Below are 17763 nucleotides of genomic sequence, written 5' to 3'. Positions count from 1 at the left end.
TTGAAAATTTAAACCATTGTATTTACTTATTTAAAAATAAAAAAAATTTTGTTGACTGTCTTTTTAATTAATAGTTGGTTTGATCTTCGTAACGCACGCGACCTTACTAGGAAAACACAGTTTGAATGATACGAGAAGTTTTGAAATACGTTGAAAAGCAACCACAATGAAATGTGATAATTTTTTTTTCTTATTGGTGTTGTTGATCAGATTCAATCCACTCTAATCAATTATGAAATAATTTTTCTCTAGAAACACTCATGTAGAGTTTCTTAATTTCGTACAGCTTACGTCTCTTGCGTATTTTTGGCATGCTTGCTAGGATAGTGTTGTAAGAGCCATTTCACAACATACTGTTTTATAAATTGACCTGTCTATGAAATCTTATGGAGCGGTGGTGTCAAGACCTATATGAGGGAAGATTTTAACGACTTAGTTTTCCAAAAAAAAACAGATACAAATAAAAATTTAGTTGGATCAATAAAAATCTTCTGTTATGTTAATTGTAAACCTGAAGTCTATTTAAAAGGAAAAGGCGCATTTTTTGACACGCGTGATATAATAAAGTGTAAGAGATGGTTACAATTACTTAAGCAGCGTGTTAACGGGATTCGTGTCTTTTTGAAGTTATTTAAACGGATTTCGATATTTTTGGTAAAGTTTTTGTACGTATTGACTATAAAAATCATTGGCGAGGATTGACGTTCTCATGTCGTTTCCTTCTAGTTATGTATCATTAATAAACTCAATACCTCTCGCTAAATTTCCAATAATCCACATTTAAAAATTTTTTAATTTAAGTGTGCTGTTCATTTGTTTATTTTTTTAACTCGCTATAAAAAGAGACTTTTACCGTTTATACGGCACTTTATAAGAAAGGTTCTTTTTAGTGATTACAGTCAATACTTAATTTTTTTTATTTTTCTATAAAATTAAATGGATATTTTTTGTTGGTAAAACAACATGTTTTAAATAATGAGTGAAAATAGCTAACTTTGGTTAACTGTTTTTCAAAAAATGGTATTATACAACAATTCAGATGGTCAATGTTCATCGCTTGATGTCAACAATAAAAACGCAGAGTCTTTGTCGGAAATTGCGTCCAATATGCAATCCTTTGGTTCATCAATGTCTTATGCTCTACACAATCCTACGAACGTCAAAGAATGTCATACAAGAAAGATAGATGAAGATGAAGCTCGATATGTTAGTACACAAGTGAATGAACATGATGAGGTGGTTTCAATTGAAAATGAAGATGTTTTATTAACTAACACAGTAGTTGCTGCTAGTCCTTTAAAAAAAAAAAGCTCCAAGGAAATTTCGAATGAAACAGATTTATTGGATGGAGATAATGTAACAAAAGGACATTTCAAAAAGAGAGTTCCTTTAATTGTATCACAACAGGGAACGAATGATAATTTTTTTCACCGTCGCCATCGTCAAGGTCGATCAAAAACAGGGCCGACGTCTACAATTGCGTTCCCATGCCGAGTGCCGCGCGGTCAAATGATGAAGACATGCAATATATCTTCTTTTGGTAACGGAGCAACATTAATACCCTTAAATAAACCTGTGGAATCAGTGGATAGAACGGTCTCGCTAGATCCAGTAAATGGTAAAACATCTTTGAAACATCAACGTAATGAATGGATAACAGTTTTCAAAAGAATGTTTCGTGATTTAGCGCAAGAATCGGATACAACAAAACAGACCATTGATAAAGATTTTTTTCTAGAATATTTCCCATTACCGGGAGTTATTGGAGAAAGACTTTTTGATTTGTTTGATGTTGATAAATCCAAAACAATAGATTTCGATGAATTTTTCCGCGGCCTTTCTATAATTTATAATGGAACACTGGAAGAAAAAAAGCGCTTTTTATTTAACATGTAACCCATTGATTTCACTTCCATTTTAAACAGTGTTTTTGTAGGTACGATTTAGATAATAATGGCCGAATTTCTCGTGCTGAAGTAAGTGCTTTATTATCACATATACCTGTGGCATTCAAAGTTTTACAACAAGTGGCTCAATGTCATGCTGACGCTGTTCAACCTTGTATCAATGCAGAAGACACGCACCCCATTGTGCAGAAAAAGTATCCCGTATGTTGTTAGCTTTGATGCGCTAGTTCATTTGAATTTTTGTTATCTTTTTTTTTTAATAGTCTAAAACGTTAGAGGGTCACATCAATTCATTAGTTCAATCCATTTTTTCTGAGAATTCTATTGAGCACCATCCAACACCTTCTTTTTTAGGCGCTAAGGAAAAAGAAGACACTTCTGAACTGAGTTTTGATGAATTTTGTGTAGCCTTAGAGAAAAGCAAGGAGATTTCAGATGTTTTAGCACTCTTTTATGATGACGCTATGCCAGATTTACCTATACCAGTAGAAGCTTTCACGGTTTCGTCTTTAAAAGATACGAAAACACTTTTTTCAACGTGTAAAGTGGATGTCACTCAAACAAAAGAAAAAGGCTGGTTTTTTTCAAAAATCATTCGTTTCTTTTCTTATTTCAACTGGATAAAGTTCTCTAACACTCTTCCGACTCCACAAGTGGATTATTTCAAGACAAAAGACCAGTTACAGACTACTGCAGCAAACGACGATTCTTCCTTCCATTGTAAAAAGGCTTTGTCCTCTATGACAGTAGAACGTGAGTCAACGTGACATGCTGTTTTATTCATGTTATCTATTGTTTTCTTTTAAAAACTATGGTCATCGATTCGGTGCTACTTTTTTCTAATCTTTAAATGATAATCACTTGTCTTCTACAAGCTTTTGAATTGTTCATTTAAATCACCTATCGTTGCCATTGATCGCTAATTTTTGTACATTCGTCAAAAGAAGAATTAGTTCTTTTGAAATTCACTCATGTCTCTCTTTTTGAGTCTCAAAACAAACTATCTTATACCCAGCCATGCTACCTTCCAGTAAATAGTGTTTACAATTGAACAAGGCGATTCGGTCACGTGAAACCAATGTGTTCTTTTTCCAACCATCAGTGCTGTCGCTAGGAGAAAACTGACTCTGATGTTTTTTAGAAAAATATAGTTGGAGTGATTTTTATGATATGCCAAACTCGTTGAATTTACAAATACAACATGTAAATATGATTTCAAGTATCAAGTGAACAGTGTCATTGTCTTTTGATATTGATCACGATATTAGGCACCTTTTCAAGTGGCAACGTTATCAGGATGGTTATACAAATGTACATTTTGATAGTGAATGGGTACCAGTTGTAAAAGTGTTGAAATGATTTTGTCTTAGTAGGACGTATCTTCAATGTGAAATGTTATCGATTTTATGTCCTGCGCGATCAGTTTCTCTATTGTAGGCTGCAAATGTTTTTTTTCAAAACTCAAGGATATGGTTTTCTGTAGATTTTACATCCAAAAATTCTTTAACACCACGCAATGTTATGTTTTTACGCGGAGCACGCGTGTCTTCGGTGTGTGTGACAGATCAGAAACGTCCAACGTTTGCTTTTGATTTAAAACTCTCGGTACGGTAAAGGCGTAGGAAAACGCTTTTTTAATATATGGGCTTCTCTTAACAAGTTTGGTAGTATCATAGGCAGAGGTTTAAAAGGTTTTATGCTCAAAATCGAGAGGAAAGAGATGAATGGGTTGACACATTGTCACGTGTTGCATGTACCAGCCGTTTTCACGAAGAATATTTTATCCAGGTTCTATTTGTTTTCACTTGACGCTGAAATTGACAAGGCATGTTGAACTCTTATTTTGTTAGAAATTTTTAGGGAGGGGAAGGTTTGCAGTTGTTTATGAAGGAATAGGAAAACGAACACGTAAAAAAACAGATTTTTTATTAACGTTATACCATTTTTCTATCTCTGCTTTTAGAAGAGCTGGTGGCAATCAAAATTATTCCTAAATCACTTCATAGTAAAAAGAAAAGGTAGCCTATTACGGTATTCGTAGTAGATTAAAACGTTGGTGGTTGTATTTTCAGAAATAATGCTTTTTTGAGAACGGAAGTTTGTGTATTATGGTTAACTCAGAAGCATCCCAACATTGTACGTCTTATCGACGTTCACGAATCTTCTGAGCATGTATACGTTGGTATGTTTTTATTCTAAATAGAGTATCTTTTCTCCGTTGTAAAAAAAGTATATTTAAATACAATGCACGTCTACTGCTTTAGTGATGGAATGGGTTTCGGATGGTGATTTATCAACATTACAAAAAGAATTTTTGAGTCATGAAAATCATACTTGCTTTTGTTCTACCATAACATCGCGTTCCACTCCTACAGTCATAACAACAGAAATGTCAGCTCATTACGCTATTAGAAAATGGTGTTAAATTATTCTATGTTTTTTTTTTAGACTAGCAGAAATTGTTGCTTGGACAGTTGCACGTGGGGTATTACAAGGTCTTGCTTGTTTACACCGTTACAATATTGTGCACCGTGATTTGAAACCAGAAAATATTTTACTAGTGTTTCGAAAAGACAATCCCCAAACCTGTTTAGAAGTTTCAGAGGGTTGTGCTAAACAATCGATCGGTGACGTACCCAACCAGCGTGAACTGTGTCCTTGTCGCGCTTGCGGTTTATGCTGTAAAGTGCGAGCATTAAGCACAGTAAAGTTGACGGATTTCGGACTATCTGCAATATTGAATCCTGAAGGAAGAGCGCAAGAACCTCTAGGAACTCTATGTTACGCAGCACCTGAAGTCATTGGCGCACGTCCTTATAGCAAACCCGTGGATTTATGGGCACTTGGTGTTGTAACATATCATCTTTTAAGTGGGTACCGACAGTTGCCTTTTGATAGATCCCAAGAAGATCAATTAGCAAATTGTATTGATTCCGCTGATTATTCTTTCGAACCTGAATCTTACTGGAATCAAATCTCCCCAACGGCTAAGGTAAGACATGATGCTAACGAACGTTTGTGAATAAGCCGCTTCATTGAAATGTGTTTTCTAGGACTTTGTACGCACCCTTTTACGTCATACTCCATGCTTACGTCCGACAGCTGTTGAAGCACTACAGCACGCATGGTTCTCATAACCTGAAGAGCGACATCATGTCGACTCCTTTCCGGGGTTGAACTCGCTCACGCGACACTTTTCATTAATGTAGAGTATGATTTTTTAGTATAATAAATAAGTTGGTACAATATAAAAAAATTTTTAAGTATTTCTACCATACTAAGCATTAAATAAGTGACATTTGAAGGAAAAGGTCACATTGTCCATAACAGTCAATCATTTAACGAACAGAAACTAGTAACATGAGACAAAGTGACATTTTAAAATCTGATGCTTTCAATGGAAATTGATAAATGCCTGAACGAAAACAATGGAAGGACCAAATACGTGCATGTCAAGTTCTGCTTGAAGAGACCCAACTGGGAGACTCCAGGAGTCATTTAACTGACGTGACTAGGATTGTGCGGCAATTGACGCGTACTGCAGTGATAGAGACAGACTGACTGACAGATCCTAAAACAACAAAGGCATTTTTTATTCAACACAATGGCCGCGGTTTCAGTGGTGAATTCAAGAACAGATGTTTTGAGAAAATCAGCCTCCATTTCAGCCAACTGTTCAGCAGCGCGTGGGCTGATGGATGTCTTAAAGTCCAATTTAGGTCCTAGTGGAACGTTGAAAATGTTAGTAGGAGGAGCGGGTCAAATCAAAATAACCAAGGATGGTAATGTGCTGCTTCATGAAATGCAAATTCAGCATCCTACAGCAGCAATGATAGCGAGAGCTTCAACTGCACAAGATTCCATCACAGGGGATGGAACAACGTCGATCGTATTGTTAATTGGTGAAATCATGAGACAATCGGAAACTTACTTATTTCAAGGAATTCATCCTCGCGTTTTGTGTGAAGGCTTAGATTTGGGTAGAAAACAAATAGTCCAAGTTTTGAATTCATTAAAAAATGACGTATCTAATAAACTTGACCGAGATATAATGTACTGTGTTGCTCAAACATCATTAAGAACAAAATTGGATCAACAGCTAGCCGATAGGTTAACGGATAATGTGGTGGATGCCATTTCATGTATTCGTCATGAAAAAGATGAGACACCTCTTGATCTTTTCATGATTGAGATTATTCATATGAAGGAAAAGCTTGCCACTGATACACAATTTATTCGTGGAATGGTAATGGATCATGGAACCCGTCATCCAGATATGCCTAAGCGATTAAGAAATTGTTATGTTTTAATCTGCAACGTTTCTTTGGAGTATGAAAAAACTGAAGTAAATTCTGGGTTTTTCTACAGTTCTGTTGATCAAAAGATGCGTCTTGTCGACGCTGAAAGGCAGTTCACCGATGACAAAGTTATGAAGATCATTCAACTTAAGAACAAAGTATGGCGCGAAACAAAAGAAACTTGTTTCTCAATGCTTATGAAACATTATTTTTTTTTAGGTGTGTACACCTGAAAATAAAAAATCATTCGTTGTATTTAATCAAAAAGGGATCGATCCTTTATGTTTAGATTTGTTAGCAAAAGAAGGAATTATGGCTTTACGACGAGTAAGTTGTTTCTTTTTTACTTAGTTATTTCATTATTTTTTAACAAAGGTGAAACGTCGCAACATGGAACGCTTAATGTTGTGTTGTGGAGGCAATGCTATGAACTCTGTATGTGACTTACAAGTCGAAGATCTTGGGTATTCTGAAGAGGTCTGTTGCTTGATGAAAACTCTCTTTTTCCATTTTTGTCACAAAGAACATGCCGTGTTTTAATCTAAACGTCAAGAAAACATCTACTCTTGCTTGTTTCTAGGTTTATGAACGCTGTATTGGTGACGAAAAATGGACTTTTGTTGAGGGAGTCGAAAAGCCTAAATCATGCGCTATTTTAGTTAAAGGTCCCAATGATCATGTGATCAGTCAAATAAAGGATGCTATACGAGATGGACTACGAGCAGTTAAAAATACAATAGATGATCAAGCCGTGGTTCCAGGTGCTGGGGCTTTTGAAGTGGCAGCGTGTGCCCAATTGCAGGTAACAAGCTCTTTGTTCACTCAACTAAGCATTCCCAACAATTCGATTGTTTAAAACCCTTATGACATTGTTCAATAGGAATACGCTCAAAATGCAGTGTTAGGAAAAAAAAGGTTTGGGGTTCAAATTCTGGCTGATGCACTTTTATACATACCGAAAGTTTTAGCTGAAAACGCTGGATTAGACTCTCAGGTTTTAAAGAGAACAATTTTTCATTCCAAACAAATGCAACGTTTGATTTGTAGGAATGTATCCTAAGTCTTTTAGAAGAGCGACGAAATACAAAACAGCCTATTGGAATTGATCTTTCTACTGGAAAATCCACCATTCCTAGTTCAAAAGGTTGTTCTATAAGATTGCATATATTTTGCAACAATGTTCTCTGATTGTTTTGTTATTGTTTAGGAATTTGGGACAATTATTGCGTTAAAAATCAAATGTTAACTTTAGCTGTAGGACTTTCACAACAACTTCTATTAGTCGATGAAATCATTAAAGCTGGAAAACAAATGGGCCCGAGTCCAAAATAAAATCTAGCCTTCTATTCGAGAAACACGACACGCCTCAGATTAAATCCACATCGTGGTGGGTTTCATCTACAAAACATAAAAAAATGTATGATTGAATTCTTTTCACAAGTCATTGTCACACAACTATTGCTTAACTACTAAGTGCCTTTTAAAACCTTTGCAAAGAGCCGACCTATCAGTTTTATTTTTATTAAGACAAAACATTATTCTAGTGTTCTGAATTTCATATCTATTTAAAAAAACGAAACTGAAATTTTTATTCTTTGTTCCCTGTAGCGTTATAGTACACAATGAAGGAACACTGCAACACGACTAAAAGAAGCACAGACTTTGAAATAAAGACCGTCATTATCAAAATAGACTTTAATAAGCTTTTTTGTTTGAAAAGCGCATTACCAACCCTTAACTTTAAAGCAAACAAGTTACAATGGTGTAGGCAAAGAATTGAGTTAACGCTAACACTTGTCTTTTTTTTTAAAAAAACTTTGATTTCATTCTTTCAAATCAAAAACAATGATACAGATAAGGGAGCATAACGAATAGTAATATTAAGAGCATAAGGAAGAGTGTAGCATTGTACTTTGACATTAGCATGAAAGAAAAATGAACTACATGGGCCTTTGCAGCTTAGTTTATCAAAAAACTTCATTAAAAAAAACTGACCATTGAAATCTTCATTCGTCAAAGTTCGCATATAAAAAGGTAACAAATCTTGAGCACGTGACTCATCATCTAAATATCACGTCAACAATAAGTTATTACAAAGCTGAACGAAGAAAAGCAGCAAAGTATAAGTAACCACTTGTTCACTTATCACAAAAAATTTTTGTGTAAACTTGAATGATTCAAGAGGAGCGTTGCCCCAAAAAGAAGGACAGGAAACAATCTAAAAAACATACTAGATCCATAGATTTGAGTCGAGGTAGGAAAAACATAATTGCGTAAATTTTCATTGATTTGTCGACTGCATAAACAGTTTATTTTAACCTCCGAAATAAATTTCTTTAAATGACTCACACAATGTCTTCTAGTGCTTTGGTTGTGTTTAGATTTATCATATTTGATGGACGTACATCTAATGTGAACTCGGGACCGTAGTAATACCGATACTTGGACGTTTCGGGTATCTCTACCAAATGATTCGACAACTAAACAACCGGTCACATTTAGGAAGATCAAGAATATCCTACGTAGTGGAAGTGGTGCAGCCGTTAGTATTCCCGTTTCCACAGCCCAACATTTTGGTACATTTCGTAGCGTATAGCCACCACCACCAAGAACCAAAAGTGGCAGATTTTTTTTCGAGAGATAATTTACAGCGGTCGAATGGCCTGTCGTGAAATAGACGTCGCATTCCACAACGTGTTAGTTTATGAAATTTGTGTACCGGATACGGTAAGATTAAAACATCCTAACCGATCTCCTGCTAAAGAATCAGCACCGCTTTGTAATAAAATAGCATCCGGTGAAAAATACGTGAACACCAAGTCCATCACCTAAAACACAGGATGCAAGTCTGTAAGAACCTCTACACGAGAGAGATTGAGAGGAAGAAATATTTTAACAGTTCTTCAATGCTTTGAAAAAGCATACGATCACCAGTTCCTCGTTCGTCTATTAGACGTACCTGTTTAAATAGAATTTCAAACATCTTGTCAGTCATTCCGTCCTTAAGGGGTACATTCACGGAGAAACCTTTACCACCGGATGCACCGATATCATAAAGAGCCCCGGTGCCCGGAAAGTAATCTCCATATTTATGAAAGGATACGCACATAACCCTACCACAAGGATATGTTTTCAATATAAAAAATGTTATCAAAATGCGTGGCCTTTCACACGAATCCTTCGTTACCTGGAAGACATATAGAAAGCTTCTTCCACACCATCACCGTGATGGATGTCAATATCGACATACGCCACACGCTGAAATTGTTTTAAAAATTCCAACACCGCTAAAACACAGTCGTTAAGGTAACAAAAACCTATCAGTTGGTAACAAGAATACAAATAAAATGAATGCAACAATTGTATCAATTGACCGGAGGCTTCATGTTTTTTTCCGTGATGTAAACCGCCACTCCTTAAATAAACAAAACATCCACTCAACATTATTTAACACAACACAAGAAGATTATATAACTTACCAATTGATACCAAATTGATATTTTCCACACGCTAACAATTGAGCTGCACCAAGAGTTCCTCCACAATACAATTGACAGAATTCCCAAAGACCATCGAAAACGGGAGAATCATCTCGCACATTAACTTTAAAGTCGTACAAAACAAGCGCAAGCAAAAGATTTCTTTACATTTTTCTATATGATCCGCATAATCCACCACATTTTCAGAATTCAGACACTGTAAAAATTCAAGATAGTCTTTTGAATGGAACTGAGTTAACATTTCAAAATCTGGCGTGGCAGGTATCTACAAATAAAAAGAATGCGCTGATGGTGCAGAATGTTTCTCTACTGGTTCTCATTGTCGCACATTTCTTTATTTAAAAAGACAACACGTCACTCACCAAGTGATCCATATAACACTTTGTTCCGTAAGCGTTAAGTAAGTCATCTGTTAAACGTGCCCTATGCGGTTTCATCGGGTGACCTACCCCATAATGATAATTTCCGCTATCTTCTGTACTCGAAAACAAAAATTAGTACTTAAAGCGTGAGGCGTAAACACATATTGAATAATGGAGTGCAATGCTGGACTTTTTGAATAATGCATACATTATGTGCTTTTACATGTGCACTTTATGACTAACATTGTTAAGACAATTGTTTTTAAATGCTTTACCAAACAGACTTACCATGGTAGAAGTAACAGACTTTATTCTTTTTAGAATATAATGTTCCATCAGTGAATTCAAAATTATTACCACTAATACCTTGTTCAGTTTCCATTGGGCATATTCAGATGAGGAAAAAGTTTTCACACCGACTTTGCTGTTTTCATCATTCGTCGCGACGCATGGGAAATCAGAAACAGATACGACATTAGAAAAGTTAAAAAGGTCTCATTAAACAATGAGTCTATTTTTTTTTTGTCTAGTATAAAAACAAAAATATATTTGAAGGTGTTTTAATTAAAAAGTGTTCTTTTCTTTTTAAATCTTTAGAAACTATTATAAATACTCTTAATTTTATTTAAAATGTCTTACAAGAGATTGGTTTCCACTTATTTTCTTTTTTAGCGTTCTTTCTTGGTTTAAGACTCTTAACACTTTTTTTTGTAACTAATACATTCAATTAAAACACAAATGCAAAAATGAACACAGTCGTTGTCATGAACAACACTACAACTTTGGATAAAATGATGTGAAATGTTTTCTGTGTAGGTTTAAAAAAAATGCCATGTTATAATTGTGTTCAAATGACAGAGTCTTCATGATCATGTCATTCTAGTTTTAGAAATGAAAAAACACGGAAAACGAAAGGTTTTGCAATTACGAAGCTAATGACTTGTGAGAGCCATGAATTTGTGACAAACATTACGATAATCATAGAATTTTTTGTTTGTACAACTAAGTAGTCGTACCTGTTAGTAACACTTTTTTGAAGAAGAAAGATATTCATGATGGGAAGCACCAGTCATCTAAGCTCAAGCTCGTTGTGACTACAGTGATTCAGACTCTACAAAAAAAAAAAACAGATGTTCATCTGAACATTTCACAAAAGAAACGTAGTGTAAAAAAAAATTCACTTGATGCCAAATGAAACTGAGTCAGGTAAGGTATTTTTAAAATACGCGTATGACATTGGATCCTGTATTTTTGTCATTATGCATGAACGTAGCCTACACTCAAGTTTTTTTTTTCTTCGTCACAAACTAATACTACATGTTCACCGAAAACTTGTAACAAAAGTAATCCTTTTTCAATTTTTTGAATTATGAAATGTCAAAAAACAGTTTTGTATTTCATGAATTGTAGATGCAGTAGAAAAACCTTCTTGTGAATCGAATGCAAAAGTTGAGTGCAATTCTGGCGATGTGACCCCAGAAAATGTCATAACCTCTGTTCCCTCTCAAAGGGAACATACCACACAGAATGATCAGTTATGTTTTAATCGAAAGCGTTTAAAGCGATGCGTTATTTTGAGTGAGGACGATGAAGAATTGAGTGTTGATCAACTTTCTTTAATGAGTCGAGAACGAAACAATGCTTGTGTTCAAAAACACGAAACCCCAATTCAAGATACTTTGGTGAACGAAAAACACTATCCAAAAAGCGATAGTATCACCCCTGTTATAAAAGAACAATTCAAAGGTACAAATATTCATTAATCTCTTCAAAACCAACACTTTTGAGTATACATGAGTCAAACGGTTTTGATAAATTAGTAGAAACCATATCACCCATCGCTTCGACTCCAGAATGGCAAAGGAAAGATTGCTGTGTAGTCCTAACAAATGAAGAATTAAGTGAAAAAGAAAATGAAACTGAGAACACACAAGCAATACAGACCGATCCTCTTTGGCTTAAGGGCCAAGCAAAAGTAAAGAAAGAATATCAATTATTTCATAAGCATATAGCTAACATTGCGAAAAATCGTACAAAGTAAGCACTTTCGTGAATAACGGGGTTGAGTTGAAACAGTGAAAGGTCAAACATGCTTCTGCTGTTGTGTGGAAAGACAAATGTATGACGTGAATTGGTTAAAATCACTACCAATCGCCTGGAGTTCTATCTATTTTCAAGAGTATATTGACGCTGTCGAAAGAGGAGTCAAAGATGTTACGGAATGTGCGTTCAACAATGAAAAAAAGAAATCTATGACTGTATGTCATTTTCCTAGTTGGATACTCCCCGAAAATTTACGCGGTAAGATCAACGTGATGCAACCCATACCTTATCAAATAAAACTACTGTTCGAGGCAGACATCCACAAAAATAGACCCGACTCCTCTGAGTATGATGTAACGAGTGTTTGGATACCCGAGGAAAAACTTATGCGGCAAGAGCCAAAGCACTCGACACCCGCCATGCTTCAATATTGGAATTTAAAAAGGGAACATTTTGATAAAATTGTTTTTTTTAAGGTAGAGCTTTTTCTAGTGCTATCAAGTCCTACCGATGATACCGTTTTTATTTCTGCAGTTTGGCAAATTTTATGAATTATTTTATATTGATGCGTTTATTGGGAATAAATTTTGTAATCTTCGCTGGATTGGTTCAGACGAAAAACCGCATGTTGGATTTCCAGAAACAAGCTTGCATACATATGCTCAGAAAATGGTGAATGAGGGCTTCAAAGTTGTGGTCGTGGAACAAATGGAAACACCTAAAGAAATGAATTTACGCAACCAAAACGCATCCACTGGCAATAAAGTCAAAACCGTAAAACGAGAAATATGTGATGTATTTTCTATTGGAACACTCCTTCATGAAGCGATGCTGCCTAATGACTCTCGTTTACTTTTGTCAATTTATTATAATACCAAAAAATCGTCTTTTGGTTTTGTGTATACCGACGTGTCTACCTGCGAAATTTGGATTGGCAATTGGAAACCTATTGAAAAAAATACTCCAACATCCCAACAATTTCAAGGAATTCTCTCACCTGTGTCTCAGTCTTTCCGAACATTACTGAATCGCATACTTCCTGTAGAAGTTATTTTTGATCATTTGAATTTACCGTCGCACGAATTGGCTTATTTAAAATTAGTAGGTACAGCTGTCAAGTTAACTTGTAATTCTTGAATTTTACAGTTACCATTGCCTCCGCATTTAAATTCGCTTAAGTTACGACCTTTAGACGATTCCCAGTTTACAACAGACGCTTTAAAGCTCGTAGAAAACCAAGCGTGTTATCCAAATCGTAATGTAACAGTACACGAGTCCAATTTGGTGCGTTCCTAAACTTTGATGCTACTCTACTTACTCTTTTATCCCTTTATGATTGTAAAACGTTTTATTCGTTATTAATAAACGTTTTGTGTATTTGATATGCGTATCCTACGATGCTGACAAAAAAAGAAATTTTTTTTTTTTACAGTATTCAAACGTTTTTGTTCTTTATTTTGTGACAGAATGTCTTAACATATTTACGAGAATCTCAAGAAACCCTTCATGCTTTTACGCTTTTATGCCGCTATCTGAATAGTGTTCTTCTTTTAGAGAAAGTACTTACTTTCTCTCGTTTTCAAATGGATTCACATTTATGCGCACATGAGTCACAAAATTTTTACAAGAGACTTCCATCAAGCACCAAACAAGAAATTCAACTAGAAAATGGTCGACAACGGTTGATCATAGATAGTGTGGCACTCCGTCATTTAAACGTACTTCAAGGGACTGATGGCACTCTGAATTTCACTTTGTTTCAATATGTTAATAGAACCGTCACACCCATGGGTGTGCGGCTTTTGAAAAAATGGCTTGCCGCACCATTGGTAGTTCCTGAAGATATTATTCAGCGTTTGGCTTGTACTACATGGTTCGTCAACAATCCTTCACAGCTCCACGCCATACGTTCAGATTTCTCGAAATTAGGAGACATCGAAAGAAAATTAACTCGGTTTTGTACTCGAAGCTTACAACAGTTTAGAACGGCAGTTTATTTTGATGATATTCACTCAAAATATTTCCGACAGTTTGTTGAAATGTTGAACGGTTTTAGCAGAATTCATTCTTGTCTGATGACGAATATAAATACAAAAGACGCACTATTACCCTGCCGTTTAAAAACATTATGTTCTTTTGCGAATCTTATTGAATCTTCCGACCAAGATGAAAACTCATCTCATCTTTTTGATGACATGCGAAATTGCTTAATACTAAATACCGAGACGAATGAATGGAATATTGCACCAGTAAGTTAAAGGAACATCTAAGTGAGTAAATGAGTTGATTAACTATTTAGAATGTTGATGATGCGTACGACGCTGCATTTAAAACAGTACAAGATATTGAATTATCTTTAAACAAATATCTTAAAAATTTAATGGAAAACGCCAAAAGATCTAATTGTATTACAAACTATCATGAAATACAATACACTCATAGCAAGTTCCCTTATGAAATAGAAATACCCGAAGGCGATCTATTTATTAAATTTATTCAGTCAAGAGATGAAACAGCTCAAACTGTTACGTCTTCTAGAAAAGGGTATATACGATTACGCACTACTGAAATTCTTGATTTTGTGACACAACTTGAAACATCACAAGTTTTTTTAAAAGATGTTTTGTATGGATGCCAAAAGCGTTTATTTACCAAATTCTATAACCATTATTATGACTTAGTTTTTTCTATGCTTCACTGTGTTGCGGAAATCGATATCTACGCTGGATTCGCCACTCTAGCACTCATAGGAACCTCTAGCAGTGTTTCGGTTTCAGAACATATGTGTTGCCCACAAATCGTGGCGCGACAATCGGATGTGCAACCCATACTTCGGATGATCAATTCTCGTCATCCCTTAATACCATTAAATCTTCCTCCTGGTACACAATGTGTCACGAACAATATATGTTTAAACGATCCTAATGACCCTGAAGGTAACTAGACTTATTGATTGTTTTCAATATAAAACTCTTTCTCCAGGACTTCATTCATTCTTTTTAATCACGGGTCCTAACATGGGAGGAAAATCAACCCTATTAAGACAAGTTTGCTTAAGTGTTATTTTGGCTCAAATTGGAAGCTACGTTCCAGGCATGCTGTTTTTTTTTTTGAAAAAAACGGATTTAACTCGATTTCCATTGTGTTTAATTTTGTAGCCACGGAATGTACTCTGGTTCCAGTCGACCGTATTTTCACCAGATTAGGAGCTTATGATGCTATCTTGGAAGGCCGTTCCGCTTTTTTAGTTGAATTAGAGGAAACAATCCCAGCAGCCCATACTGTAATGAGTTTCAACGTGTCCTTTTTTTTCATGATTCAAAACCGTTGGTGTTAGTCTACAGAATATTCTCTTGTTGTTCTTGATGAATTTGGTCGTGGAACGTCAAGTTGTGATGGTGCTGCGTTAGGTCTAGCTTTAGCAGAACATCTTGCTCGAATTAAGAAGGTGTCATTACTACGCCTTACTGCATTTGTGTCACCTTGTCATTTGACAGACGCGTTGCTTATTTTCCACGCATTTTCAATTACTAGCTGATGAATTGGTGTCCATTCCTTCTGTACGTTGCGTTCACATGGCAGTGAAATTTGATGTCAATACGGCATCTCTGACATTTCTCTACAAGCTAACCCTTAAGGCTTGTTCAAGATCTCATGGGATTCATGTCGCTCGTTTGGCAGGAATACCAGAAGAAATTATAAGGTACATTTGACATATCAATTCTTAACATTTATTGCGCATTCAAGTGCGGCTTCTGAGTATTATCAAGATATAAGTAACAATTCAAGTAGGCATCTCAAGTTTCTAAGGTATTTTCTCTATTAGAAGAACATTTGCTAAATGAGTCTTACATTTTAGACTCAAAAATTTGGCATCCAAAGTGGTCGATTCATGTTCACCCTGTGCCACTAATACGGCTATCTTAAAATCTCTTCGATCAGAGTTTTTTTCTATTGTCTCAACTCTACACCCACCTGACGGCACGACACATTAAGAGAAACCAAACGTACCTCGTCTTTGTAGAGATTACTGAGTTTTTTTTATAACGACGCATCAATTAAATACGGCATATATATACTTTTTAAATAAAGTAACAACGCGACTGTGTTTGACATTACAATTTTCATCGAATAGTTTAACTAGTCAATAAAAGCGCTTTCTTGGTATGTCTTACATGGTATTCAGGATAAGTTTACTCAATTTTGCGTCATTTGACCGAAAACAAATGACAATTAAGTTCAACGTTGCTTTTACTTTACATTTTTAAATCAGTAAAAATATATACTCTTTAATCTCTAAACTCATTCATGACTTGATTGAACAAGATAAAATCCAAGTTTTAATATATTACTAGTTTTCTATACAAAGAACTAATAAGGTAGAGTGTATCAAGGTGGCAAATGACTAAGTACATTTTGTTCTTCTTAGCAAACAATTTCACAATAAATGAAAGGAATTAAAAATAAAAATTCTCGTTTTCATCTACAGCATATGACCTAGTAATCAAACCGATAAAGAAAAAAAATGGCCTAGCAATAAAAATGTTCAGGATACATCCAGAAAAATTTTTTTTATCAACCAAGCTTGTCATAATAATTTTAAAGATCGAAAGTGATTTTTAAGTGTACTTCGTGGACCAGGCTGTTTTATTTCCACAGAAAATTACGGAAAAAAACATAAAGGTCGTATGAAACACAAAAAAAAAATTGTTCAATAAATAATCTTTTTAATACAAAACATATCAAAGGTTACCTTAGATGCTAAGCATGTTGCAACGTTCTCAGGCTTTTCCTCCCATAACCAAAATTTTATATCATTATCAGCAAGCTTTGTGGCGAGTGAGCGTAACGCATCTGAAAACAAAAGGATAATGAGTTAACCAAGTAATGCGTCCGAAACCCAAAATGTCGAAATCTACTTTCATCAGGTACTTGTAAAATTATTTTATGCATTAATTGAAATTGCTTTAAATAATCTTGTACAAAAGGGTCCTTGTAATATGTATGAATGGCTGCACAACTATAGTGCCATAATTTTATGTCGGATACGCTAAATTGTTACCTTGCATGGCAAGCTTGAGCCATAACAGCTCCCAAAGACCATTGAAACTCTTTAGTTAAATCTGATCGTATCACTATATACTGCACTATGGTTTCTGAGGAAGCCATTAAATAAAAAAAATTGGTGAATTGTTTTCAAAAACAAAGCGAAATCCAACACTGTAACTGTTTCGCTTTAACATTTGAATGAACACGATGACATACTAAAACTGCAAGGTCAGACTTTACAATGTCTGACTCATGATTTTTAAAACAAAAAGTAATATCTCCATAAATAGTAATTTAGTATGTTTAAAAAGAACGTAAGCTATAAAAATAAGTTAAAGATATGATTATAAGAGGTGTTATGACTCCCGAAAGGAAATTCACCATATTGTTAGTTAAAAAAGGTCTCCCTGAGATTTTACGTGTACCATATTGTTCGATTTCAGTGACTGACTGAGTTTTTGAAGAAAATCCTGAATACTGAAAGGTACTTCCTAAAAGCGAATCTATTAAACTTCCTAAGACACTAGAGAAAATTGCTAACAAGAATATTAAATATTGTTCTTTGAAAAGTGTTAATAAATTAAATGATTCTTGAGAAATGAAT

At 35.0% G+C, this 17763-nt stretch overlaps 5 protein-coding genes across 15 annotated transcripts; 3 read left to right on the top strand and 2 right to left on the bottom strand.

Annotated features, from left to right (window-relative positions):
• The first annotated feature begins 12 nt into the window (after positions 1-12).
• LOC128883985 (RAC family serine/threonine-protein kinase homolog) lies at positions 13-5101 on the top strand. Of its 5 annotated transcripts, none has more exons than XM_054136916.1 (15): positions 13-1618; positions 1688-1892; positions 1937-2108; positions 2171-2660; positions 3049-3110; positions 3176-3218; positions 3278-3340; positions 3391-3512; positions 3576-3695; positions 3758-3815; positions 3871-3925; positions 3980-4089; positions 4172-4298; positions 4356-4899; positions 4961-5101. In XM_054136916.1, the coding sequence occupies exons 1-15, from the start codon at positions 1018-1020 to the stop codon at positions 5042-5044; spliced, it is 2856 nt and encodes a 951-aa protein (XP_053992891.1). In that variant the 5' UTR covers positions 13-1017; the 3' UTR covers positions 5045-5101. The 5 variants fall into 5 exon arrangements, with proteins under 5 accessions (XP_053992891.1, XP_053992889.1, XP_053992890.1 ...); XM_054136915.1 differs by having other exon boundaries at positions 997-1892; positions 4356-4402; positions 4454-4899; XM_054136918.1 differs by lacking the exon at positions 13-1618 and having other exon boundaries at positions 1823-1892; positions 1937-1976; positions 2029-2108.
• Positions 5102-5504: 403 nt separating this feature from the next.
• On the top strand, positions 5505-7808 carry LOC128883988 (T-complex protein 1 subunit zeta-like). The gene is made up of 7 exons (XM_054136923.1): positions 5505-6363; positions 6425-6532; positions 6581-6682; positions 6786-7007; positions 7086-7199; positions 7253-7349; positions 7413-7808. Exons 1-7 carry the CDS (start codon positions 5512-5514, stop codon positions 7535-7537), a joined length of 1620 nt encoding a protein of 539 aa, XP_053992898.1. The 5' UTR covers positions 5505-5511; the 3' UTR covers positions 7538-7808.
• Positions 7351-10490, bottom strand: LOC128883989 (uncharacterized). 7 transcript variants are annotated; one of them, XM_054136925.1, is made up of 13 exons: positions 10356-10490; positions 10068-10180; positions 9853-9970; positions 9685-9808; positions 9580-9620; positions 9393-9522; positions 9165-9318; positions 8925-9033; positions 8728-8868; positions 8555-8666; positions 8437-8501; positions 8201-8269; positions 7351-7603 (listed from the first exon to the last, which is right to left on the bottom strand). In XM_054136925.1, the coding sequence occupies exons 1-13, from the start codon at positions 10447-10449 to the stop codon at positions 7572-7574; spliced, it is 1302 nt and encodes a 433-aa protein (XP_053992900.1). In that variant the 5' UTR covers positions 10450-10490; the 3' UTR covers positions 7351-7571. The 7 variants fall into 7 exon arrangements, 5 of the variants coding, with proteins under 5 accessions (XP_053992900.1, XP_053992901.1, XP_053992899.1 ...); XM_054136926.1 differs by adding an exon at positions 10207-10305 and having other exon boundaries at positions 9393-9620; positions 10068-10150; positions 10356-10448; XR_008459187.1 differs by having other exon boundaries at positions 8555-8685; positions 9393-9620.
• A 673-nt stretch (positions 10491-11163) lies between these two features.
• Positions 11164-16105, top strand: LOC128883984 (DNA mismatch repair protein Msh6-like). The gene is made up of 16 exons (XM_054136912.1): positions 11164-11273; positions 11341-11410; positions 11478-11813; positions 11888-12104; positions 12181-12368; positions 12426-12586; positions 12645-13211; positions 13257-13394; positions 13577-14359; positions 14410-15046; positions 15093-15203; positions 15269-15393; positions 15448-15558; positions 15608-15813; positions 15858-15920; positions 15970-16105. The coding sequence occupies exons 1-16, from the start codon at positions 11259-11261 to the stop codon at positions 16103-16105; spliced, it is 3864 nt and encodes a 1287-aa protein (XP_053992887.1). The 5' UTR covers positions 11164-11258.
• Positions 16106-16470: 365 nt separating this feature from the next.
• LOC128883990 (putative peptidyl-tRNA hydrolase PTRHD1) lies at positions 16471-17305 on the bottom strand. Its single transcript, XM_054136930.1, has 4 exons — positions 17173-17305; positions 17030-17130; positions 16864-16964; positions 16471-16752 (listed from the first exon to the last, which is right to left on the bottom strand). Exons 1-4 carry the CDS (start codon positions 17277-17279, stop codon positions 16699-16701), a joined length of 363 nt encoding a protein of 120 aa, XP_053992905.1. The 5' UTR covers positions 17280-17305; the 3' UTR covers positions 16471-16698.
• Positions 17306-17763: the final 458 nt, after the last annotated feature.

Source organism: Hylaeus volcanicus, unplaced genomic scaffold, assembly GCF_026283585.1.
Source record: "Hylaeus volcanicus isolate JK05 unplaced genomic scaffold, UHH_iyHylVolc1.0_haploid 12237, whole genome shotgun sequence".
Taxonomy (NCBI): Eukaryota; Metazoa; Arthropoda; class Insecta; order Hymenoptera; family Colletidae; genus Hylaeus; species Hylaeus volcanicus.
Note: the sequence above shows the minus strand (reverse complement) of the source record. Positions and strands in the feature narration are given on the sequence as shown.

What these genes read in the sequence shown, in the direction of transcription:
- LOC128883985 (XM_054136914.1), top strand. Translation starts at nt 1,018, where the DNA reads ATGGTATTATACAACAATTCAGATGGTCAATGTTCATCGCTTGATGTC. An exon ending in TTGTGCAGAAAAAGTATCCC is followed by an intron (nt 2,109 to 2,170) that starts GTATGTTGTTAG and finishes TTTTTTTAATAG; the next exon opens with TCTAAAACGTTAGAGGGTCA. An exon ending in ACAGTCATAACAACAGAAAT is followed by an intron (nt 4,299 to 4,355) that starts GTCAGCTCATTA and finishes TTTTTTTTTTAG; the next exon opens with ACTAGCAGAAATTGTTGCTT.
- LOC128883988 (XM_054136923.1), top strand. Translation starts at nt 5,512, where the DNA reads ATGGCCGCGGTTTCAGTGGTGAATTCAAGAACAGATGTTTTGAGAAAA. An exon ending in CAGCGTGTGCCCAATTGCAG is followed by an intron (nt 7,008 to 7,085) that starts GTAACAAGCTCT and finishes ATTGTTCAATAG; the next exon opens with GAATACGCTCAAAATGCAGT. An exon ending in CACCATTCCTAGTTCAAAAG is followed by an intron (nt 7,350 to 7,412) that starts GTTGTTCTATAA and finishes GTTATTGTTTAG; the next exon opens with GAATTTGGGACAATTATTGC.
- LOC128883989 (XM_054136924.1), bottom strand. Translation starts at nt 10,449, where the DNA reads ATGGAAACTGAACAAGGTATTAGTGGTAATAATTTTGAATTCACTGAT. An exon ending in GCTTTCTATATGTCTTCCAG is followed by an intron (nt 9,319 to 9,392) that starts GTAACGAAGGAT and finishes TCCTTGTGGTAG; the next exon opens with GGTTATGTGCGTATCCTTTC. An exon ending in TTTTAATCTTACCGTATCCG is followed by an intron (nt 8,869 to 8,924) that starts GTACACAAATTT and finishes ATTTCACGACAG; the next exon opens with GCCATTCGACCGCTGTAAAT.
- LOC128883984 (XM_054136912.1), top strand. An exon ending in CAGTACACGAGTCCAATTTG is followed by an intron (nt 13,395 to 13,576) that starts GTGCGTTCCTAA and finishes ATTTTGTGACAG; the next exon opens with AATGTCTTAACATATTTACG. An exon ending in AATTGGAAGCTACGTTCCAG is followed by an intron (nt 15,204 to 15,268) that starts GCATGCTGTTTT and finishes TTAATTTTGTAG; the next exon opens with CCACGGAATGTACTCTGGTT.
- LOC128883990 (XM_054136930.1), bottom strand. Translation starts at nt 17,279, where the DNA reads ATGGCTTCCTCAGAAACCATAGTGCAGTATATAGTGATACGATCAGAT. An exon ending in GCTCAAGCTTGCCATGCAAG is followed by an intron (nt 17,131 to 17,172) that starts GTAACAATTTAG and finishes ATGGCACTATAG; the next exon opens with TTGTGCAGCCATTCATACAT. An exon ending in CAACATGCTTAGCATCTAAG is followed by an intron (nt 16,753 to 16,863) that starts GTAACCTTTGAT and finishes GAAATAAAACAG; the next exon opens with CCTGGTCCACGAAGTACACT.